General features: G+C 46.1%; 2 protein-coding genes across 18 annotated transcripts in view; one reads left to right on the forward strand and one right to left on the reverse strand.

Moving 5' to 3' along the window:
* Nucleotides 1-18,679, forward strand: part of MKRN2 (makorin ring finger protein 2) — a 27,994-nt gene extending 9,315 nt beyond the window's left edge. Inside the window, exons 2-9 of one of the 3 annotated variants that reach the window (XR_012431515.1) lie at nucleotides 3,948-4,076; nucleotides 5,147-5,328; nucleotides 7,115-7,419; nucleotides 9,863-10,077; nucleotides 11,701-11,811; nucleotides 16,347-16,586; nucleotides 16,803-16,947; nucleotides 17,111-17,674. Coding sequence is in view for 2 of the 3 variants with exons in the window: in XM_045385731.2 (XP_045241666.1) it covers nucleotides 3,948-4,076; nucleotides 5,147-5,328; nucleotides 7,115-7,419; nucleotides 9,863-10,077; nucleotides 11,701-11,811; nucleotides 16,803-16,947; nucleotides 17,111-17,248 (1,225 nt within the window). In the remaining variant the exon portion in view is untranslated. Of the gene's footprint in view, nucleotides 1-1,063; nucleotides 1,760-3,947; nucleotides 4,077-5,146; nucleotides 5,329-7,114; nucleotides 7,420-9,862; nucleotides 10,078-11,700; nucleotides 11,812-16,346; nucleotides 16,587-16,802; nucleotides 16,948-17,110 lie in introns of all 3 variants that reach the window. The other 2 variants (XM_065539009.1, XM_045385731.2) reach the window with 2 other exon arrangements.
* Nucleotides 18,565-24,194, reverse strand: part of RAF1 (Raf-1 proto-oncogene, serine/threonine kinase) — an 82,827-nt gene continuing 77,197 nt past the window's right edge. For all 15 annotated transcript variants that reach the window (XR_012431475.1, XR_012431476.1, XM_045385728.2 and 12 more), the window contains 5 exons: nucleotides 22,538-22,584; nucleotides 20,626-20,744; nucleotides 20,065-20,196; nucleotides 19,790-19,924; nucleotides 18,565-19,599 (listed from right to left, as the gene is read on the reverse strand). Coding sequence is in view for 13 of the 15 variants with exons in the window: in XM_045385728.2 (XP_045241663.2) it covers nucleotides 19,456-19,599; nucleotides 19,790-19,924; nucleotides 20,065-20,196; nucleotides 20,626-20,744; nucleotides 22,538-22,584 (577 nt within the window). In the remaining 2 variants the exon portion in view is untranslated. The remainder of the gene's footprint in view (nucleotides 19,600-19,789; nucleotides 19,925-20,064; nucleotides 20,197-20,625; nucleotides 20,745-22,537; nucleotides 22,585-24,194) is intronic.

The raw sequence follows: 24,194 nt of genomic DNA on the forward strand, positions 1-24,194 counted from the left end.
ATGTCTTTTATATCTTGTTTGTCGAAACCAGATTCTAGTCCAGAGCTAAGTATTGCATCTGGTTATTATGTCCCTTGTGTTCTGTCTGCTAACCTAGCATTGTCCCTTCCCCTTTTTCTCTTTTCTAACAGCTATTTCTGAGGTATAACTTACACACCATAAAATTTACCTGTTTGAAGTATACAGTGCAAAACTTTTTAGTGAATTTACAAAGTTGTACAACCATCACCACAATTAAATTTTAGGAAATTTCTATCACCCCCAAAAGATCCCTTGTGCCCATTAGCAGTCACCCTCACTTCTTTCCTCCCAACCCTAAGCAGCCACTTAATCTACTTTCTGTCTCTATAGCTTTGCCTTTTCTGACATTGCATATAAATGGAATCATGCAACATGTGGTCTTTTGTGTCCGGCTTATTTCACTCCGCATCGTGTTTTCAAGGCTCATCCATGTTGTAGTGTGTGCCAGTACCTCCTTCCTTTTTATGGCTGGATAAGAGCCCATTGTATGGATAAATCACATTTTGTCTGTCTGTTCACCAGTTGATGAACATTTGGATTGTTTCCACTTTTTGACTGTTATGCATAATGCTGCTTTGGACATTCATATACAAGTATTTGTGTGGACATGGATTTTCATTTTCTTGGGAACATTCCTAGGCGTAGAATTGTTGCATCATATGGTAGATTTATGTTTACATTTTTTAAGAAACTGTCAACCTCTTTTCCAGACTCAGCCTCCTTTAGTTATGTGGCACTTATAAAGAGAGTAGGCCTGGGTCCCAGGTGCAGCTTCTTTTGTGTTTATTTGGTTGTTTTCTCGAGATGTCTTTCATAGGTTGTCCCCAGTCTCCTGTATTTTCTATGAACTGGAAGTTAGATCTGGGGTTTTGTGGATTCAAATTAATTGTTTCTGGCTAGAATATGTCATAGGTTGTTTTATACTTCATTTTGGGTCGTATCAGCAGGTACGTATTTTTTTTCCAAGTCGATTTTGGGTCCAGCATCATTTGTTGAAAAGATTATTTCCCCCACTTACCTTTTTTTTTTTTTTTTGAGACAGGGTCTCACTCTGTCACCCAGGCTAGAGTGCAGCAGCACGATCTTGGCTCAGTGCAACCACCGCCTCCTGGGCTCAAGCGATCCTCCTACCTCGTCTTCCTGAGTAGCTGGGAGCACAGGCGCACACTATCATGCCTGGCTAATTTTTTGTATATTTTTTGGTAGAGACAAGGTTTCACCATGTTGCCTAGGCTGATCTCAAACTCCTGAGCTCAAGCGATCCACTCACCTTGGCCTCCCAAAGTGCTGGGATTACAGGCATGAGCCATTGCCTGCGGCCTATGTGTGGTTCTATTTACAGGGTTTTTTGTTTGTTTTTTGTTTTGTTTTGTTTTGTTTTGAGATAGGGTCTTGCTTTGTCACCCAGGCTGGAGTATAGTGGTGCAAACAGAGCTCACTGCAGCCTCTCTCCTTCCTGGGCTCAAGCAGTCCTCCCACCTCAGGCCCCCAAGTAGCTACCGTGCACGACTAATTTTTATATTTTTTATAGAGATTGGCTTTTGCCGTGTTGCCCAGGCTGACCTCAAACTTCTGGGCTCAGGCAATCCTCACACCTTGGCCTCCCAAAGTGGTGGGATTACGGGCATGAGCCTCTGAGCCCAGACTATTTATGGATCTTTAAAGAATCCCTGCAGCCTCCCTGAACTCCAATCTCTGTGATTTGCCTGAGGTTCCAGGACCTAGAATATGCCTCCAGGTAGGAAGTCAGACTACATATGGGGCTTACTTCCTGTGTTTTCCTTCTCTTGAGGACCAGTCCTTTTTTCTATTGTCTGAAAGCAGTTGTTTCACATAAATTGTATCATTTGCCAGTTGGGTTTTTTTTTTTTTTTTTTTTTTTCCTTAACAGTGAGAAGCCAAGATCCATGCTCCTTGGTAGTCAGAAGCAAAAGTTTGTTTCTCTCTCTCTCTCTCAGATGGTTTCTATTCTGTGTCTTTTTTTTTTTTTTTTTTTTTTTTTTTGAGACGGAGTCTCGCTCTGTCGCCCAGGCTGGAGTGCAGTGGCCAGATCTCAGCTCACTGCAAGCTCCGCCTCCCGGGTTCACGCCATTCTCCTGCCTCAGCCTCCCGAGTAGCTGGGACTACAGGCGCCCACCACCTCGCCCGGCTATTTTTTTGTATTTTTTTAGTAGAGACGGGGTTTCACCGTGTTAGCCAGGATGGTCTCGATCTCCTGACCTCGTGATCCACCCGTCTCGGCCTCCCAAAGTGCTGGGATTACAGGCTTGAGCCACCGCGCCCGGCCTCTATTCTGTGTCTTTAAGTATTCTGATATTTTCCTTTGTAGTATCCCATCTACTAAACTCATCTAATGTAATTCTCATTTCAGACATTGTATTTTTCACTTCTAGAAGTTTCATTTGTTTTTTGTTTTGTTTTGTTTTGAGATGGAGTTTCGCTCTTGTTGCCCAGGCTGGAGTGCAATGGCACGATCTTGGCTCACTGCAAGCTCTGCCTCCCGGGTTCACGCCATTCTCCTGCCTCAGCCCCTCAGCTGGGACTACAGGCGCTAACCACAACGCCGAGCTAATTTTTTGTATTTTTAGTAGAGACGGGGTTTCATCATGTTAGCCAGGATGGCGTCGATCTCCTGACCTCATGATCCGCCCACCTCAGCCTCCCAAAGTGCTGGGATTACAAGCATGAGCCACCGCGCCTGGCCCTTATTTTGTATTTTTTTTAGTAGAGACAGGGTTTCTCTATGTTGGTCAGTCTGGTCTTGAACTCCTGACCTCAGGTGATGCGCCTGCCTCGGCCGGATTACAGGCATGAGCCACCACGCCCAGCCTAGTTTATCTTTAATATCAAGGCATGTTCATCTAGGGTCTCTACTGTTTGAGTATTCACTCAGGTCTCTCTACCCTGGCTGGACAGAGTTAGAATGCCTCCCAGGTATTCCTGTACCACTTATTCCTTCAAGGCCAGGATCTGATATATCAGTGGAATATTCTGATACAGAACATGTGATACATCTGATATTCTGATGCATCTGAAACAATGTATCAGAAACAGCTTTCATTAAAAACTGTACTTCAAGTACCCATACAACCTTTCTGTTTCTCACTTTCAGTACGGTGTTCAATAAATTGCATGAGATTATTCTGTACTTTATTATAAAATAGACTTTGTGTTAGATGATTTGGCCCAACTGTAGGCTAATGTAAGTGTTCTCAGCATAAGTAAGGTAGCCTAGGCTGAGCTAGGAGAATCGCTTGAACCCAGAAGGCAGAGATTGCAATGAGCTGAGACTGTGCCATTGCACTCTAGCCTGGGTGACATAGAGAGACTCCATCTCAAAACAAAAAACAGAAAACAATGGCTTTATTGGGATGTAACCCTATCATTAGTCAAGGAGCATCTGTGTATATCTTTTGATATCACATGATGGTATTTGATCCTCACCACAACCAGTTCAGTGGGTAGTATAATCTTCATTTTACAGGGAAAGGTAGCAAGGCCCAAGGACATTGGTTTTGTGACATGTTCTTAAGTGACAGAACTGGGTCTTGAACCCAGATCTTCTGGTTTCATTAGTCATGCCGTTTAAGCTCCTTGAGAACAGAGAGAACAGTTTTTCACAGAGTATTTTCTCAATTATGTGGCTCACGTTGAACATATCTCAAATCAGGAAGATATATCTTCACATAGAAATATATGGGATTGTTTGCTTTTCTTCCAGAAAAGCTGTCATTGAATCAGTTGTAGTGCCTCTGAAATCACTGTTGTAGAATCAAGGAAATATCTAGATCTCTCTCCAGTGCCTAATAGAGCCTTTATACCTAATATATACTTGGTAAATATTTGTATGCTAGGTTCAAGAAAAAGCTGATTTTATAAAGCAAAATGTGCTTCTGAAAGTTGTATGCCTGTGCTTCTCTCTTCAGGTATTTTATGCATGGTGTGTGTCGGGAAGGAAGTCAGTGCCTGTTCTCACATGACTTGGCAAACAGCAAGCCGTCCACCATCTGCAAGTACTACCAGAAGGGCTACTGTGCCTATGGAACTCGGTGCAGGCAAGGACTCTGCGACAGGCTCCAGCTGTGACACTGATTTCGTTTGGAGAATGGGTCTTGATAAGGGGGAAGTTTTAATGTAAAAGTAATATGACAACATTACAGAAAGTATGGCAAATAAATTTAAAACCTCAGTTTCAGTACCCTAAAACTAATTTTCTTTTTTTTTTTTTTTTTTGAGATGGAGTCTTGCACTGTTGCCCAGGCTGGAGGGCAGTGGCGCAGTCTTGGCTCTCTGCAACCTCCGCCTCCAGGGTTCAAGCAGTTCTCCTGCCTCAGCCTCCCGAGTAGCTGATATCACAGGCACCTGCCACTACACCTGGCTGATTTTTTTTTTGTATTTTTAGTAGAGACGGGGTTTCACCATGTTGGTCAGGCTGGTCTTAACTCCAGACCTCATGATCTGCCTGCCTTGGCTTCCCAAAGTGCTGGGATTACAGGTGTGAGCCACCGTGCCCGGTCTAATTTTCATTTTTTAAAACTACTTTTCAGCCTTATTCTTATGAATATATAGTTATAAAATTGTACACAATTCCAGAAACTTGTTTGTGCTTTTGTAGTGCAGAGCTGATCTTTTCTTTCCTAGGCTGCAAAGCTTCCTTTCCTCCATTTTCTATGCAGTGCAGTGGGAGATGATGGAAGTAGGCCCACCTTGGTCTCCCCCTGCCAATGAGTGCCGAGAGAGACAGTCAGGGAGAGGTCATTGGCCCTTGTCAGCATTTTGGGGACTCCTGCTCAAAAGAATACTGGGTCAGTCAGGCATCAGGAGATTTCAACTCAACATCTGTTTGGAACTTTCAGGCTCTCTGTGTGGTCTGGAGCTGTGTGTCTGTCCCACTCAAGTCCCACAGAGACACTTAAGCATAGGTGATAGATAGCAAATGTCCCCCTCACACTGAATTGCCAAGCATCTGTTAATCGATAATCCTGTTAGAGTTTAAATATTGGAAAAGATGGCTGCTTTCTTCACCTCAACAAGTGCAGCAGCAGGAGGGCCATTGGCATCTGGGGAGTGTGGGGATGTGTGTGGATGGCATGTCTGTAATGCATCTGCTATGTGTTTTGTTTAGATATGACCACACGAGGCCCTCTGCTGCAGCTGGAGGTGCTGTCGGCACCATGGCCCACAGTGTGCCCTCCCCAGCTTTCCACAATCCTCACCCTTCTTCTGAGGTCACTGCGTCCATTGTGAAAACTAACTCACATGAACCCGGGAAGCGTGAAAAGAGAACGTTGGTTCTTAGAGACCGAAGTGAGTAAGCGGAAGCCTTTTGTTGCTTCTTTTTGCATAGCACTCTTGCTTATGCTTGGTGCTCCTTTCTAGCCTCCTCTTGTCAAGAGGACTCCTAACCTAATACACCTCCAGGTTGTCCGCGTGGAGAGACTTCAGAACTTTCTGAAGAGGCTCCATGTGGCTGTAGATCATTCAAATGATACGTTTGCCCTCGTGCCCAAAGGCTGGGTTGAGCTCCAAGACTGACCTGGCAAAACATAAAAACGCAATCTTTTTGTCAGCATGTAACTTCCATCTTCATATGGTGGTTGTCCAGTTGGTGAGAAGCATCAAGCTCTTCATTTCAAACCTAAATATTTTGTCTGGGTACAGTGGCTCACACCTGTAACCCGAACACTTTGGGAGACTGAGGTGGGCAGATCACCTGAGGTCAGGAGTTCGAGACCAGCCTGGCCAACATGGTTTAGTAGAAACCCCGTCTCTACTAAAAATGCAAAAATTAGCCGGGCGTAGTGGCAGACGTCTGTAATCCCAGCTACTTGGGAGACTGAGGCAGGAGAATTTCTTGAACCCGGGAGGCAGAGGTTGTAGTGAGCTGAGATCATGCCACTGCACTCCAACCTGGGTGACAAGAGTGAGACTCCCTCTCAAAAAAAAAAAACAAAACTAAATATTTTGCTAAAGAGCATGTTTCACTGTTTGACTTTTAGGCCAGTGAATGGTCTTAGTTTTTATGCTGACAGTGTGTGACATTTTAGATTGCACCTTTGGGAACAGAATAGCACACTAGGGTTTGGGACATGGTCTGTGCCTTAAAACGGGGTTTGATGAGGAAGAAAGCTACAAATTGTAAAAGTTTTTTTGTTTTTTTGTGTGTTTTGTTTTTTTGAGACGGAGTCTCACTCTGTCACCTAGGCTGCAGTGCAGTGGCATGATCTCCGCCTCCCAGGTTCAAGGGATTCTCCTGCCTCAGCCTTCCGAGTAGCTGGGATTACAGGTGCCCACCACCATGCCCAGCTAATTTTTGTATTTTTAGTAGAGACAGGGTTTCGCTATGTTAGTCAGGCTGGTCTCGAACTCCTGATCTCATAATCCACCCGCCTCAGCCTCCCAAAGTGCTGGGATTACAGGCAAGAGCCACTGCACCCGGCCGTAAAAGTTGTTTTTATTGGCTGGTCCGCACCAGGTGAAGAGATTTCTAGTTCTTGGAATTGGGTACCGTGAGGTAGGCAGATTCCATCCTCAGCAAATGAGTAGTCCTGTGAGAATACATGACCTGTAAACAAGCTCGGAGGTGTGCAGTGGGAAGGCAGCAGCTCCTGGCGTGAGAAGGGTTCACCATGGGACAGTTTACTCTGGCCTCAGGACCCACAGATTTGCTGTAGACATCTATTCTAGTTCACTTAAAATGATTGGTAACTTTGCTGGTATGAAGGAAACACTGTGTTCTAGTGATCTCACTTTTTTGTTTGTTTTAGTGTTAACTGGTCCATGTGTTAACATTTCCATATTTGCCATTTTAAACAGCAGCTTTAGTGTTCTTTTGTGTAAGTGTATCCTATTGTTTTGCTTATTTCCCTGTCTGGCCATTTTTGTTTTTTGTTTTTTTAAGTAATTATAAGTAATGTCACTATGAACATTTTATACTATTCCTTTTATTTTTCCCCTTCGGTCTATTTTTTTGCCATATGTTCTCAAGGGTGGAATTCTTAGGTCAGAGTAGCTTAATATGTTAGGCTTTGGTTAACGGCATATCAGAAAAATGGGGCCATTTTCATGTGTGTGTGCCGTGTGTTGTATTCAGATCTGTCTGGCATGGCTGAAGGAAAGACTCAGCCGAGCATGGTGAGTAATCCAGGCAGCTGCAGCGACCCCCAACCCAGCCCCGAGATGAAGCCGCATTCCTACCTGGAGGCCATCAGGAGTGGCCTTGATGACGTGGAGGCCAGCAGCTCCTACAGCAACGAGCAGCAGCTGTGCCCCTACGCAGCTGCTGGGGAGTGCCGGTTTGGGGATGCCTGTGTCTACCTGCATGGGGAGGTGTGTGAAATCTGTAGGCTGCGAGTCTTGCACCCCTTCGACCCAGAGCAGAGGAAGGCTCACGAAAAGGTAAAGTCACAAACCTTTGCATGAACTCAATGTTAAGAAATCTGAAACGTACTGAACAGGACACTGAAGGCCATCCATACACACTCAAAAAAAGAAATCCGAAACATACTGACAGAATTGTTGGTGTTTCCACAGGCATCCCCCTGCCAGTAATATACCTATGTTATGCATCTGGTATATTTACATCCTATTTTGAGATTCTTTTTCCTGCAGTCATTTTGCCTTTTTTTTTTTTTGAAACAGAGTCTCCCTGTCACCCAGCCTGGAATACAGTGGTGCAATCTCGGCTCACTGCAACCTCTGCTTCCCCGGCTCAGGTGATCCTCCTGGCTCAGCCCCGCCGAGTGGCTGGGATTACAGGCACTCACCACCACGCTCGGCTACTTTTGTATTTTTAGGAAAGAAGGGGTTTCACCATATTGGCCAAGCTGGTCTCGAACTCCTGACCTCAAGTGGTCCGCCTGCCTCAGCCTCCCAAAGTGCTTGGATTACAGGCATGAGCCACCATGCCCGGCCTATTTTGCCAATATTTGATTACTCAGAATAAAGAGAAAAAGAAGCGGTATCTGAAACAAAATCATGCTAAGTTCAAAGAACAGATCTAGCTCAGGACCATGGTATGTCGTATGTGTGTATGTCTCTGTCACACGCACATACAGCGTCCTCCCTCCCTGGGTTCACACTTCCTCATGGTTGGGATCCAGCTAGGCCAAGTTTTGGAAGATTTGAGCCCAAATCATAGAATCTGAGGAACCACTTATTGGAAGGGCCTTTTAAAGTCATTAATGTCTGCAGTGTTTGGGAGGCTTTGCCTTATGCTAGTCCCTATGCATGATGCAGAGGGTACGAAGCTGGATAAGAGGCAGGGGAGGGCCAGTCATGGTGACTCATACTTGTAATCCCAGCACTTTCGCAGGCCAAGGCATGCAGATCACTTGAGCCCAGGAGTTTGAGACCAGCCTGGGCAACATGGTGAGATCCCCGTCTCCACAAAATAAATAAATAAATAAATAAATAAACAAACAAACATTAGCCAGGTGTGGTGGCACACACCTGTAGTCCCAGCTACTTGGCAGGGCTGAGGTGGGAGGATCGCCTGAGCCTGGGAAGCAGAGGTTGCGGTGAGCCAAGACTGTGCTACTGCACTCCAGTCTGGGCAACAGAGTGAGACCCTGTCTCAAAAAATAAAAATAATAAAAAATTTTAAAAATGCCAGGTGTGGTGGCTTGGCTAACTTTTAAAATTTTATTTTATTTTGGCCGGGCACAGTGGCTCACGCCTGTAATCCCAGCACTTTGGGAGGCCGAGGCGGGTGGATCACGAGGTCAGGAGATCAAGACCATCCTGGCTAACACGGTGAAACCCCGTCTCTACTAAAAATACAAAAAATTAACCAGGTGTGGTGGTGGACGCCTATAGTCCCAGCTACTTGGGAGGCTGAGGCAGGAGAATGGCGTGAACCCAGGAGGCGGAGCTTGCAGTGAGCCGAGATTGCTCCGCTGCACTCCAGCCTGGGAGACAGAGCGAGACTCCATCTCAAAAAAAAAAAAAAAATTATTTTATTTTTCACAGAGATGAGGGCTTGCTATGTTGCTCAAGCTGGTCTTGAACTTTTGAGATCAAGCAGTCCTCCTATCATGGCCTCCCAGAGTAACGGGATTACAGGTGTGAGCCACCGCACCCGGCCTAAGGCATGTTTAAATGGACAGTGTATTCCTAGATAATCAAGGGGTAAGCTAGTACTGACTCCATGTGGCAATGGACAAGGAGACACTCTCCATTGTCTTCCAGGGAAGCAGAGGATTAGAACTGTCTTTATGCAAGTGTGTGAGGTCTCTGCGGTGAACGTTGGCTTGTCTCAGATCTGGACACACTGAGCTCACAAGGGCCGGGCGTAGGTCTTCTCACTCTTTGCACTTCCTCAAATGCCAGCACATAGAAGGAATTCAGGGCATGCCTAATGAATGAATGAATTCATTGAATCGTTTTCTTGGGGAGAGGTGGTGCTGCTTACATATGACTAGGTTGCTAGCCTCAAGGCTTATGGTAAGGACGAGTCAGCACCTCTGATGTAGACATGGCTCAGAGTCGGGGGAAACAGTGCCCAGAGGAGCTGGGGGACTAGGGTGGCAGTCCTTATGGATTCTGACTCCACTGCAGTTTAACCTTTTCGGATCTCTGTGTTCTCAGCTCTAAATGAGTGGTGACCACGTAACCTCCTAGGAAAGCAAGGGGCTGGACCAGTGATGGTTTGAAGTCCTTTGTGTGGTCTGAGGGAGATGTCAGTGTCCTGACTTGGGGGAGGCTGGGCCTTGCTCACAGCAGTCGCTGTCAGTGTTCCTTCCTGATCTCAGCAGTGGCAGTGTGGCTGCAGCTACTCCTAGGGCTCCTGCCACTCCTCAGTGGCCAACAACCGAAGCCTTCCTTCCTGTCTGTGCTTCAGATCTGCATGTTGACATTCGAACACGAGATGGAAAAGGCCTTTGCCTTCCAGGCAAGCCAGGACAAAGTGTGCAGTATCTGCATGGAAGTGATCCTGGAGAAGGCCTCTGCTTCCGAGAGGAGATTTGGGATTCTCTCCAACTGCAATCACACGTACTGCTTGTCCTGCATCCGGCAGTGGCGGTGTGCCAAACAGTTTGAAAACCCAATCATTAAGTAAGTACAGCCAGGGGTCTTAGCTGTAGGAACTAGGAGAATGTTTGATTTGAGACTTTATTCCATCCACTTTTAAGCCCTCCGTTACCCTCCAGGGGTGTCTTAGTGCAGAGTAACTGGTGAGTTCTGGCCCCTGGCTGCATGAACTTCAGCAAGTCATTTACTCTTCCTGAGCCCAAGTGCCTGTTCTTATAAAAGATGGGCAACAATTCCTACCAAGCGTTCTGGGTGTTGGGGAGGAACTCAGCAAAGATGATCTGTGTAAAAAGCTGTTCCATGGCAGTGGCCTGTTTTCGTCTCCTAGCCTTGTGTTTGAAATCCAGTACTACCTGCCTTTAGCCCAGTTGCCTGTGAATCGTTTTGAGCTTCGTTTTTTTCCCCCATCAAAAACGAAAATAGGGTTATTTGAGGATGAAGTGGAATAATGCATGTAAAACATTCTGCATGATGCCTGGCACATGAGATGTGCTCAATGTGGCCAACAGGAGTCTCAAAGTCTCCAGCAGGACAGGGGAAAAGCTGGCGTGTGGAGAGGTTACTGCACACGTTCTACTGTTCAGAACTCTTCACATCTATCTGCTCATCCCGTTCCCGCAACGACCCTCCTCAGTTACAGATTAGGAAACAGGCCTGAGGTCAGGGGGTCAAGTAACTTGTCTAAAATCGTGTGGTAAAACAACTGCTTTATTGAGATAAAAGCACACAATTTAGTTCACCACTCATCTGCTGTCTCTGCAGAGTTGCCTATTCTGGACAGTGCTTATAAGTGGAGTCAGAATATGCGGCCTTTTGTGCCTGGCCTCTCACTGAGCATGGTGTTGTCAGAGTTCATCCTGACTGTAGCATGTGCCAGAGACCCCTTCTCCTGGCGGAATACGTTCCATTGTATGGACACAGCACATTTCCCTTATCCATTCCTCAGCTGGTGGACATCTGGGCTGTTTTCACTTTGTAACTATTATGAATAATGCTGCTGTCAACATTTGTGAACACAGTTTTGGGTGGACATGTGTTTTCATTTCTCTTGGGTATACACCTAGGCGTGGAATTGCTAGGTTTTATGGTATAATAACACTACATTAAACTGTTGGAGAATCTGCCAGACTCTGTTCAAATTTTGCATTCTCTGCACCATTTTACATTCTCACCAGCCATGTATGAGGGTTCTTATTTCATCTGTCTTTTTTGTTGAGGAAACCCTATATATAGATATATAGATATGTATTTTTTTTTGCCTTAAGTTCTGGGATACATGTGCAGAATGTGTAGCTTTGTTACGTGGGTATCCATGTGCCAAGGTGGTTTTCTGCACCTCTCAACCTGTCACCTCGGTTTTCAGCCCCACATGCATTAGCTATTTGTGCTGATGCTCTCCCTCCCCTTGCCCCTGCACCGACAGGCCGCAGTGTGTGATGTTCCCCACATGTGTCCATGTGTTCTCATTGGGAAACCCTATTTTTTAAATAGTAAATAAGGTTCTTGGATGATTGTGATTTCATCTTTTGGAATTTCTGGTGAAGGAAGTGCCTGTAGTGGTCAGGCAGTTGAACAAGAGGTATAGCAGAGAGTGTGCCCAGGCTTCATAACATGACTTCTCCCTTAGTAATCTAATTCTTATTTCAGGTCTTGTCCAGAATGCCGTGTGATATCAGAGTTTGTAATTCCAAGTGTGTATTGGGTGGAAGATCAGAATAAAAAGAACGAGTTGATTGAAGCCTTCAAACAGGGGATGGGGTAAGTGCTTTGAGTTTCGACGTGCCCTTGCTGCCTGCCTGGCTCTGCTGTCAGCCTGTGTCCTTGTTCTCCCTCCCAGGAGTGTGGTCTTAGGGGCCTCTTCCTCTCTTCCTTCTCTCGGGCACCATGCTGGGCTCTGGGATGCAGCAATGAGCAAGGACATGGTGATGTGGACCTGTTTAGTTTTGGTGTTTTTTTGTTTTTGTTTTTTTTTTTTCGGTGAGATAGGGTCTCACTCTGTTGCCCAAACTGGAGTGCAGTGGTGCACTCTCAGCTCACTCTAGCCTCAGCCTCCTGGGCTCAAGCAGGAGCCTCTTGAGTAGCTGGGACCGCCAGTACTGTGCGCCACCATGCCCAGCTAATTTTTTTCTTTTTTTTTTTTTTTTTTTTTTGGTAGAGACAAGGTTTCGCCATGTAGCCCAGGCTGGTCTTGAACTCCTAGACTCAAGTGATCCTCCTGCCTCAGCCTCCCAAAGTGCTGGGATTACAGGCATGAGCCACCGCGCCCAGCCTCAAGTTTTCCTCTTTATCCTGGTTGTCAGCATGTTGACATTTTGCTGAGGAGTGGTTTTTCTCTACGTTTATGTCACTCCCCAAGATTAGGGAAATTTTAGCTGTTGTTTCATTAACTTTTTTTCTATCTTGTTTTTTCTTTTCCTGCTGGGACTCTACTTCCATTTATGGTAGATTTTTTTATATTGTCTATAGATCTCTGGGGATGTTCATTCTTTTTCAACCTTTGTTTTCTTTTCATCTCTTTGAGCATAGTTGTAGTAGCTACTTTGAAATCCTTGTCATCTTGAAGTTGACCTCTGTTGTCTTTTAAGAATGGATCACATTTTCCTGATTCTTCATATATCTAGTAATTTTAGATTTTATCCTTGACATTGTAAATATTACGTTGTAGAGAGACTTAGGATTCTGTTACAGTTTATCTGTAAAGTGTTGATTTTTTTTTTTTTTTGAGACGGAGTTTCACTCTTCTTGCCCAAGCTGGAGTGCAGTGGTGTAATCTCGGCTCACTGCATCTTCTGCCTCCTGGGTTCAAGCGATTCTGCTGCCTCAGCCTCCTGAGTAGCAGGGATTACAGGCATGCGCCACTGCGCCTGGCTAATTTTTTGTACTTTTAGTAGAAATGGGGTTTCACCATGTTAGCCTGGCTGGTCTTGAACTCCTGACCTCAGGTGATCCGCCCACCTCGGCCTCCCAAAGTGCTGGGATTACAGGCATGAGCCACTGCGCCCGGCCAAGTGTTGATGTTTTTAACAGGTAGGTAAATTGTTTGAACTCAAACCCAGGCAGCAGTTGAGATCTCAGTTCTGGTTTTGCATTCGTGGCTGAGTTTGTCGCATTCCTGTGTGGTTCAAGAGTTAGTCAGATTTGGGCAGAGTTTATACACAGCCTTTGAGCACTCTTTCACAGGCCTCTTACTTTGTGGGATTGTTTCCTCACTTTCCAATGGCTGCGATTACCTTGAACTCTCGTCTTTTAGTTCTTCAGGCTAGAAAGATTGGATTTCTCCTTGGAGTTTTAGTCACCCCAAGTGGTTGTGATTTTGGCCTGCTCCAGGATAAAAGCTACTTCTTTCTTTTTTTTTTTTTTTGGAGACGGAGTCTTGCTCTGTAGCCCAGGCTGGAGTGCATGGCTCTCAGCTCACTGCCACCTCCGCCTTCCGGGTTCAAGCACTTCTGCCTCAGCCTCCTGAGAAGGTGAGACTACAGGCGCATGCTGCCACACCTGGCTAATTTTTGTATTTTAGTAGAGACAGGGTTTCACCATGTTGCCCAGGCTGGTCTCGAACTCTGGAGCTCAGGCAATCTGCCTGCCTCGGCCTCCCAAAGTGCTGGGATTACAGAAGTGAGCCACAAAAGCTACCTTTTTAAAGGTAACAGCCTTTGCCATTGCTATTCTTCTTTGCATTTACTCCTCCAAAGAATCTAACTGCATTTGTTCATTCTCCAGTGCCTTCAGGTCTTTTTGAAATATTTGTGTTAAGACTTATCTGCAGGAGGGTTGGGTATGGTAGAAGTTTACTTGTCATACTAAAAGTGAAACTATACATTACCTTTTTTATGGTTCCTTTATGTTGCGTATCAGTTTACTAAAGCTTGATTTTTTTTTTTTTTTTACCATTTTTTCCTCATACAATCTTCCTGTGTGTCCACAAGAGGGCAGGCGTGGCAAGCAGAGGGCCCCGGCCTGTAGAAAAGGGCCCGGCCTGAGAATGGGGCTCTGCTGAAAAGCAGTCTGGAAATTGTTACTGCTGTTTGGATCTTTCCTTGTTTGCTTTCCTTTGATGACTGTGTGTTTTGCAATCCACAGACATTTACTGAGTACTCACTGTGGGTCAGGCACCTTCCAGCTAAGCACCACTGGGAGATGTAGAGATTAGTAAGACAATTTCTTTTTTTTTTTGAGTCTCACCCTGTCACCCAGGCTGGAGTGCAATGGCGTGATCTCAGCTCACTGCAACCTCCACTCAGGGTTCAAGTGATTCTTCTGCCTCAGCCTCCCGAGTAGCTGGGATTACAGGTGTGTGCCACCACACCCAGCTAATTTTTGTATTTTTTTAGTAGGGATGGGGTTTCACCATGTTGCCAAGGCTGGTCTTGAACTCCTGACTTCAGATGATCCACCCACCTCAGCCTCCCAAAGTGCTAGGATTATAGGTGTGAGCCACCGCACCCAGCCAAGTAAGACAACTTCATGGGAAACTGCAAAAGGGCAATTATGATACAGGTTTGCTAGTGACCAGTTCTTCATGAGGGACCATATGTCACAACAGAGAAAGCACTTGGATCCACCAGGGGCTGTCCGGGGAAGCAGCGTGGGAACCTGAACAGTGAAGCAGGAAGCACCTGTGCAGGGGAAGTGACGAAAGGACATGGGCACAGAAGGGTGTCGGTTTTTTGTCTGGGGGACACTGGGAATGGCTCCTGGCATTGAAGCAGGTGTGTAGAAGGATGTGGTGGGACCTACACACAGACTGGAATCTAAGCGACACTTGAATCCCAGTGTGACCATGGTCTTTAAGAACAGGTTGGGGCCAGGTGCAGTGGCTCACGCCTGTAATCCCAGCACTTTGGGAGGCTGAGGAGGGCAGGGGTTCGAGACCAGCCAGGGGAGACATAGGGAGACCTCATCTCTTTAAAGAAAAAAAAAGGTTGGGAAGCTCCTCTGTGGTACTCTGAACAAGGTGGAAACTGGTGGAGTGGGAGGGAGGCCAGTGAGGAAGTGGCCCTGGTAGGCAGGCCCCAGAGGCTTCCACAGTTTAGGAACCCAAAGGAAGGGGAGATTGGGAAGTGATTTGTAAACAGAATGAACACAGTTGGGTGTGAGAGCCGAGAACACAGAGTGAGTCAGAGTGAACTGGAGGCTTTTGGTCTTGGTAACCAGATAAACCTGGGGGAGGAAAAAGAGTAATATTCTTGTGAGAGTACGGAACCAGCACATAATGTGTTTGACCTGATGGAGTTCATAGCCAGTGTGCTAGGATGCCCTGGAGTTGTCCAGCAGGCTCTGGTGAGAGCAAACTGCTCGCGGTCATTTGAAGTCTGCTCAGAACCCCAGGCAAGTAGGGGCCTAGAGGATGTGCTGTCCACACACCTGCTCTGTAGCCACCTGTGCTCAAATCAGATCAGCCGGCAAGGGAGCTTCCCGCCTCCCCCAGATAAAGTCTCACTCTGTCTCCCAGGCTGGAGTGCAGTGGCACGATCTCGGCTCACTGCAGCCTCCACCTCCTGGGTTCAAGCAATTCTCCTGCCTCAGCCTCCTGAGTAGCTGGGATTACAGGTGCCCGCCACCACGCCCAGCTAATTTTTGGATTTTTAGTAGAGATAGGGTTTCGCCATGTTGGCCAGGCTGTTCTCGAACTCCTGTCCTCAAGTGATCCACCCACCTTGGCCTCCCAAAGTGCTGAAATTACAGGTGTGAGCCACCACGCCTGGCCAGGGAGCTTTTCTTTATGCTGCTCTGAAGCCGTCCTCAGAGAACTTCACCACTGGCCTATGGCCATCCCATCTGACAAGACGGAAAACCACTGGATTCAGGAGCCCCCTTTCTCCGTTCTTGTCTCCCGCTGTCACACACACCCCAGCTGCCCCTGGCAGCAGCATGCCCTTTCTGTTGTTTGGCTTTATTTCTGTGACTTTCCCCTTCCTCTGTTCTCCGAAATGGCCCTCTGGATTCTTGGGTATCTTTTTTTCACTTCAGTTTGGGGTCCTTTATGATTGGATAAACCAGAGTTCATTTGAGCAAAATGGGAATTCATTTGATTGAGTTTCCTCGGGCAGGGTTCTTAACGTAGAGGTCTGTGGGGAAAATGGTAGAATTAAGAGAGAGGGAAAATATTTTGAACTGTTTAGTAACTGTAGGCTCTAGACCTAGGCGTTTTATGCATTGAAAAACACTGTTCAGAGAAGGGGTCCAAAGCACATAAGGCGTGAAGAAGCCCTGGTGCTGAGGGTGAAGACAGGAAAACTGGAAGGAGACCTGTGGTTTTAGGCAGTTGCTAAAACCCTCTGCTTTCCCTGTAGTCACCTTGACAGCACTGCAGCCAGGAGGAATGGGAGACTTGGCTTGGTGGAGTACCTAGGGAACTTTGAGCAGAGACAAGTGGCCCAGCTTCAGACCTTAGTGCCCAGAGGAGTGACCAGGCCTGGCTTAGCTCTGTGGTGACCCAGGAGGTGCTCTGGAGCTGCCGGAGGGCCTGTGAGGCACTGCAGTCTCCACACAGCGAGTCCCAAGGCAGGTTCATATCCTTTGCAAGGCTACAGGTAAGTGGGGATGCTTCCTATTCTGCTTGGAAATCAGAATCCCAGCTGTGTGGGACCTGAGACAAATTACTCAACCTCTCCCAGCCTAAGTTGCCCCACCTAGAATGTGAGGCTGACCTACCTCTGGCGTAAGGGTAAGGATAGAGGAAGGCACTGGCCCAATCTGGACCCCACATTTTCCCACCAGCCGCTTGACTTTTTCTTTCTGCTTTTCAGGAAAAAAGCCTGTAAATACTTTGAGCAAGGCAAGGGGACCTGCCCATTTGGAAGCAAATGTCTTTATCGCCATGCTTACCCTGATGGGCGGCTAGCAGAGCCTGAAAAACCTCGGAAACAGCTCAGTTCTCAAGGCACTGTGAGGGTAAGGACTTTAGCCATCTCTAGTTGGGGACACTTAGCAGCTGTGGGCATTTCCAGGTACTGTTCCTGGCAGAGAAATGGGGTAGGCAAAAGAAAGATCAAGCAACGTAGCCTTCCTGTTGCTCTTGGCAGTAACCAGGCATGTCCACTGGCTGTTTTTGCAGTTCTTTAATTCAGTGCGGCTCTGGGATTTCATTGAGAACCGAGAAAGCCGGCATGTCCCCAACAATGAAGATGTCGACATGACAGAGCTCGGGGACCTCTTCATGCACCTTTCTGGAGTGGAGTCATCAGAACCCTAAAGAGTAGATGGTTGCCCTGCATCTTGGGCTCCATCGGCCAAAACTTTCCCAAGCCAGGGTGTGCAGAGCTTCCCTGTACTGTAGCCAAGGTGGTGTGTGGCTTGGATTTGAGTGGAGTTGGGGTTAGCCTTAGTCTCATTCACTCTCCATTATTACAGCCATGGGGAAGAGTGAAGGATATAAAGTAACCTAATAAGTGTATGGAATTACTATTTTTATAGCTGATATAGTTACACCTCAAGCCCCTCAGGGGTAACAACTAACCACCCAGACTGTTTGTTTGGATTGACTGCTTTAAAAAACAAACTTGGCTCTTATCTTTGATCTTTTCTTTCCCAGAAATAGTAAACTTGCAGCTGTCCCTAATGCAGCATATTTTTCTTACCAAAGGATTCTTCAACCCTATAAAAGGACTCCTCTATAGTGTATTTCTCTAGTGTATTTAGTGTGTGGTCAAAATTTTGCTTTATACAGAGCTTTCAAGAATACACAATGCAGAGTGAGTGCAGCATAGCTGTTAACATACAACTTTTTTCTAGGGCTTTAAGGGTGGTCATTTTTTTCGAGTTCTCGCAAGTGTCCCAAATCAGGGTAGCAATCTTGTTGCCACATGTGCAGCAAACAAAGTGGAAGTATAAATCTTTTTCTCCCTTAGGGAGGCTCTTGAAGGAACAGGAGATACAGTACTGGGTAGCAGTCTGGCCCTCCCGTCTGGTTGGTGCTGGGGCCTCCAGCCAGGGCCCTCCAGGGGAACCAAACCTCTGCTCTCACCTGTGGGTTCATGCCCATCAGGGTAATTGTATTGAGAACTCAAAATATACGTGCACTTACATAATGTGTGGTTCGTACTCAAGCCATCTATTATCTGCAACGCCTGGCTTTGATTTGAAATTTTGTAAAAATGTCATGGCACCCAAGGTTTCTGATTCTGACCCAGCAGTGGTCCTGAAGAGAGCTGATGGCAAGTCTTGTAGTCATTTTAATTGAAGGGTGAGCACAACCTTGTGAACTAGCACTGGCTTATTCCAAGCTGGAATTTATCTGTGTTTTTTTTTTTTTAAGCTGTAGCTACCAAATATTTTATAGAACGCATTACTTAACCTATTAGCTGAGTTTAGAATACTTTCTGCTTAATTTTTATACTTAACTCTTCTTCAGTAGAGGGTTACAAAGAGTACAAAGGTTAAATTACAAATTCATTCCCAGCCTAGGCTCTGGGCACATTTCCTGTTCTTGAATTCTGCTCCTGAAGAGGGTGAACAAATGGGACGTTCAAATTGTGAGCTCAGAATTACTTTAAAAGGAGGTAACAGCCATTACACCTAAATTTAATTTATTTTATTAAAATAACATAAAATTGAGGGACCATCAGATAACTGTATTTTGTCAGGTGCAATAAAAACAAAATTAAAACCCAAATCATCAAGAAAACCTGTATTCCTGGCTTCCTTGTATACACATGATGTGACTAGAGAAACAAGGCTGTTAGAGAAACAAGGCTGGCCCTGCGGCCCCGCCCCATAGGGGCAGCTCCTGGAAGACAAAATTCAGCATGATGGAAGACTGCTCCCTGAGGGCCGAGATGGGGACTGGCTGAGTGCCTTGCCTGGAAAACCATCCCAATGCACTGGACACCTTAGAAGCTGTGAAAGGAGGATGTGTCCCCTAAGAAAAGTTCCATAGTACCAAAGCAGGCTCCTTCGGGCGGCCAGAGTCTCGGCAGTCCTGGGCTGTTTGGTGCCTTATGTGCAAAACGTCTGGCGCTGCACCACTCTCTGAAGAAAGTCTCACCTGTGACATGCATTCCTCCAGAAGCCGATTTCCAAAATCCCATGTGTCTCCACATCAGGGCTGGACTGCCTGCTACCTTACTTCCTCAAAATACTCATGTAGCCAACGGCTGGGCCCCTGCTTTTTGTACTACCATCAACATCCACTTGCGCATCTAGAGAAGGCTGGGCCTTGAGCATGGGGGATGCGGGGAGGGAGCAGGACGCACCAGCACTGCAAATGGCTTCCTTCTCCCAGGGCCCAAAGGAATAGAAAAGAAGGCAACATGAAGTTAAGGCCCTGTGAGCAGTCTAGAAGGTCCTTAGCAGCAGCTTCTCTGAAAACATGTGTTCTGCCTCTGGAGAAAGGGAGCAGAAAAGTGGTGCCTGCTGGCTTCTCTTCCTCCCCTGGCAGCCTGAGGGCAGGTGCAAAGTCAACTAGAAGACAGGCAGCCTCGGGGATGTGGTCAGCGTGCAAGCATTGATATCCTCAGTGTGGGCTGCCCGATGCAAGGATGGCTCGGAAGCGCTCCGGTTGATCTTCGGTAGAGAGTGTTGGAGCAGCTCAATGGAAGACAGGATCTGAAACAAAGCCCCAGAATGCTCTCATTAGCTGTGTCTCAAAGACACAGGCTGTACCCTGCCCCCAACCATCTTGTAGAGGATCTGGGTCCCCTCCCTATAAAACAAAACAAAATACTCCCACCTTACATTGCCATCTTTAAGAACCAATCCATGCTTTAATCACCATTCTAGCAGCCCTGAGCCTTACCTGGGGAAAAAGAGGCCTCTCTTCCTTTACTTTCTTCACACAGTCAGCTACCAGCCTCTTCATTGCTTTGGGGCAGTTCTTATATAGCTTACTAAGATCTGGGGAGGCATACCCTCGGCCCACCATGAAGATGATCTAAGGGAAAGAAAACAGCTGAGCGAATGGGGGGTAAATGAACTACAGAAAATATCAAGTCCTAACCCTCTAGCTGCCTAGGCTGGGAGAGGCCCAAGGGCTCCCACGCGTTAGGACCTTTAGCACCAGCACAGACTCACCTGATCTCGGTTGTTGATGTGAGAGTAAGGAAGTTCCCCCGTCATCAGCTCATACAATACGATGCCATAGGAGTAGACATCTGACTGGAAACTGAATGGGTTGTTATCCTGCATTCGGATCACCTCTGGGGCCTACATTTATCACCATATGACAAAAGTGCATTTATCACCATATGACAGACCTTACAGACATCTAGGACCCAGGCTGTCCCTTTCATTAGTTATGAATGAGTCCATTCTTCAGTCCCCACATAGTTTTTCCCCTAAAGGACTCCAATTCAGGCACTGGGTAAAACAGCTCAGGAATCCTTGTCTTTAAAGGACCAACACCCAGCACTTCTATCACCCAGCTTATTATCTCCTCTCCACACTAAGCTTCACAGTGGTTCTGATCAACAGCTTCCTCAAGAAAATCTACAATTGCCCTGAGGCTGGCTGTCACTAGGGGTCATGTGGATTTCGGGGAAATGTACAGAAACGCTTTAAAAGTTTGCACATAAATCCCCAGGGCATTCCCTTTGCCCTGTACCAGAGACTGCTGGTGGGAGCCCAGATTCTCACCATCCACAGGACAGAGCCAGTAGGTTGTTCAACCTGCTGAGAACCACTCCAGCGTGACTTTACTGTTGCCAAACCAAAATCTCCAATTTTCACTGTTAGGCCTTCATGGAGAAATATATCTCAATGCTTGTTAAGGACTCTGGTTTCAAAAGAATGGTCAAGTTAATTTTGAAAAACATCCCAAAGTTCTTTATAACATGGTAATCTCTCCACCTTCCCTCTGTCACAGCCTCTGCACTGAATTTCCTAAGGTTTCTGAAGTTCTTTAAAGTGCTTTTGAAATGCCCCTTCTTCCAGAAGACAGGCAGGGATTGGTCAATGTGCCAGATTATTTGGCCCAAGCCAAAAGCAAGCCAGCGTTTCTTCTCTGCTGCTTCTCCCCATTTGCACGTCTAGGTGCTGGGTCCCTGGCCTTGTGACCTTTCCACATAATACAGGTGCTTGAAACCCTAACACGATGAGCAGAGGCCACACTCCAGTGCTCCCCAGAGGGCCAAGCATGGCCTGCTGACAGCTTACAGTCGTTTCTGCCTGTATTCCACCCTCAAATCACCATCTGAAACTTGAGTGGTTAACAAAATAGCACATCCCTTACTGAGTGTTCAATGTTGTCATAAGAAATTCCTCACTAGAATTGGTACCACTTGGTGACTTCAAAATGAGAACCGAAGTCAGCTCGCTTCTGGGTAAAGAAGTCATACAGTTTAAGTCTAACTTGTGAGGGGAAAAAAAATTTAAAAACAGAAAAAAAAAACACATACAAAGTAACTTGTGATCTGTTGGTGCCCAGGAATTCACACCTTAAATCTGTGATGTCTGCTTTCATGGTATAATGTTTGGCTGCTAAAAAGCCCACCATTGAAAGGTGTTCCACACCTCAGACATGTACCTAAAACAGGCCATGTCCCATAATCCAACACAACTATCATGCCTCTCTCACTGCTCAAGAAGAAAAGTGGGTTGTAATGCCATCTTTCTTTCACAAGGAAAGGCTAGTGGAGGGTGGCAGATTCAAATTTGTTAAATTTCATGCCTTACAGCATTAAAAATACCTTTCTTCATTTACTCTTCTATAAAAACAACCCCTCTCCTCTTGTAACAGTGACTTCTGAGGAACCCACTTATGTACCTTTAAGAAAGATCATTTTATTTATTTTTTTGAGACAGAGCCTTGCTCTGTCCCCAAGGCTAGAGTGCAGTGGCATGATCTCAGCTCACTGCAACCACTGCCTCCCAGGTTCAAGTGATTCTCATGCCTCAGCCTCCTGAGTAGCTGGGATTACAAGCACGTGCCACCACACCCAGCTAATTTTTAAATTTAAGAGACGGGGTTTCGCCATATTGGCCAGGCTGGTCTCAAACTCCTAGCCTCAAGTGATCCACCTGCCTCAGCCTCCCTAAGTGCTGGGATTATAGGTGTGAGCCATCACGCCTCGTCAAGAAAGACCACTATTTAAAAATATTTAAAAATAGTGATTTTGGAAATCTTTCAACATCTGGCTTGTAGCTACTTACTATCCACATAACAAGTAGATACACATACACACACTGGCCACAAACTAGAAATAAACATAAGACAAAAGCCCAATCCCCCTCAGGTTAAATTTACTAATAGTGTGATAAAATTATACCTATTTCAAGTTTACCGAAATCTCTCCAAATCACTTTTGCTGAGATAAACTCAGAAAGGAACCTAACCTAAACATTGCTCTCATCAGCCCAGGTGAGGCATAAGCTGCTGAGGGGCAGGCCAAGCCTACTAATTTTCTGACTTTTCTGTTTTCCTGTCCTCTTCTTCTTTCCTTAAAAAGATATCCCCTGGCACCGACAGCCACTTGTGATAAAAAGGCTCTCTTCTGTTTCCCTAAATTTAGAACTGAGCAGTCAAATGAACTCAGCAACCAAAGGATACTGTTGGATTTCATGTCTCTGTGGATGATGTTCTTTGCATGCAAATAGCTGTGAAAGGAAAAGAAATTATTAAAAATAAGTTTGAGGGGCATGGGTAGAAAGTAGTTTTAAATTACAGCGAAGAAGTAAAGCCACTGAAGGTCTGGCTCCAAGGAGTGTTACACACAGGGACAGATGCTGTGCTGTTCAGCCTGGTTCACATCACTGCTTACCTGAAAGTGAGGCCACAGTACAAACACGCTTACACTTTTTTTTTTTTTTTTCCCCTGGAGACTGGAGTGCAGTGATGCAATCATAGCTCACTGCAGCCTTAACCTCCTGGGCTCAAGTGATCCTCCCACCTCCCAGTAGCTGGGCCCACAGGCATGTGCCACCACACCACATTTTTTTTTTTTTTTTTTTTTTTTGGTAGATACAGGGTCTTGCAGTGTTGCCCAAGCTGGTCTTGACTCCTGGGCTCAAGTGATCCTCCCGCGTTGGCCTCCCAAAATGCTTGGATTACAGGCATGGGCCCCTGCGCCTGACCATTGCTGACACTTCTTCAAGCATCAGTTTTACTCAAAAGTAATTCTGATAACCCAATGTCCATAACTGATGAATGAATAATGTGGCATATCCATACAATGACATGTTACTCAGAAAAGAATGAAGTAGTGACACATGCTACAACCTGGATTAATCTTGAAAATATTAAACTGGGTCAAAGCGCCCAGGCATACAATACCCTATCTTATGTATTATACACAGTCAAGCCTCACTTAACGGCAGGGATATCTTCTGAGAAATGTGTTGTTAGCCAACTTGTTATCATGCAAACGTCATAAAGTATACTTACACAAACCAAGATGGTACAGCCTAGTACACACCCTGGCTAAATAGTATAGCCTGTTGCACTTAGGCTACAAACCTCTATGGCCCTCAGTGTACTGAATACTGTAGCTGGTTGTAACATGGTGAGTATTTGTGTCTCTAAACATAGCCAAACATAGGCCGGGCGCAGTGGCTCATGCCTTTAATCCCAGCACTTTGGGAGGGCGAAGCGGGCAGATCACAAGGTCAGGAGAACGAGATCATCCTGGCTAACACGGTGAAACCCCGTCTCTACTAAAAATACAAAAAATTGGCCAGGCGTGGTGGCGGTACTCCCAGCTACTCAGGAGGCTGAGGCAGGAGAATGGCATGAACCCGGGAGGCAGAGCTTGCAGTGAGCCGAGATGGCGCCACTGCACTCCAGCCTGGGCGACAGAGCGAGACTCCATCTCAAAAAAAAAAATAGCCAAACATAGAAAAGGCACTGTAAAAATACAGTATTATAATCTTGTGAGACTACCTTCCTATATCATTATATATATCTTTATATCATTATATCATATCTTACATGACTGCATTTATATTAAACTATAAAGTAGGCAAAATCCGTAGAAACAGAAAATAGTTGCAAGTGGGTGAGAGGTATTGGGTGACCGCTAATGGGTATATCATTTGGATATCTGTCGACTCCAAATCTCAAGTTGAAATGTGATCCCCAGTGTTGGAGGTGGGACCCACGTGGCAGGTGTCTGGGTCATAGGGACGGATTCCTCACGAACGGCTGGGTGCCCTCCCTGCAGTAACCAGTGAGTTCACACACTATTAATTCACATGCTATTAGTTCACAT

The sequence above is a fragment of the Macaca fascicularis genome, chromosome 2 (assembly GCF_037993035.2).
Source record: "Macaca fascicularis isolate 582-1 chromosome 2, T2T-MFA8v1.1".
In the NCBI taxonomy this organism is placed as follows: Eukaryota; Metazoa; Chordata; class Mammalia; order Primates; family Cercopithecidae; genus Macaca; species Macaca fascicularis.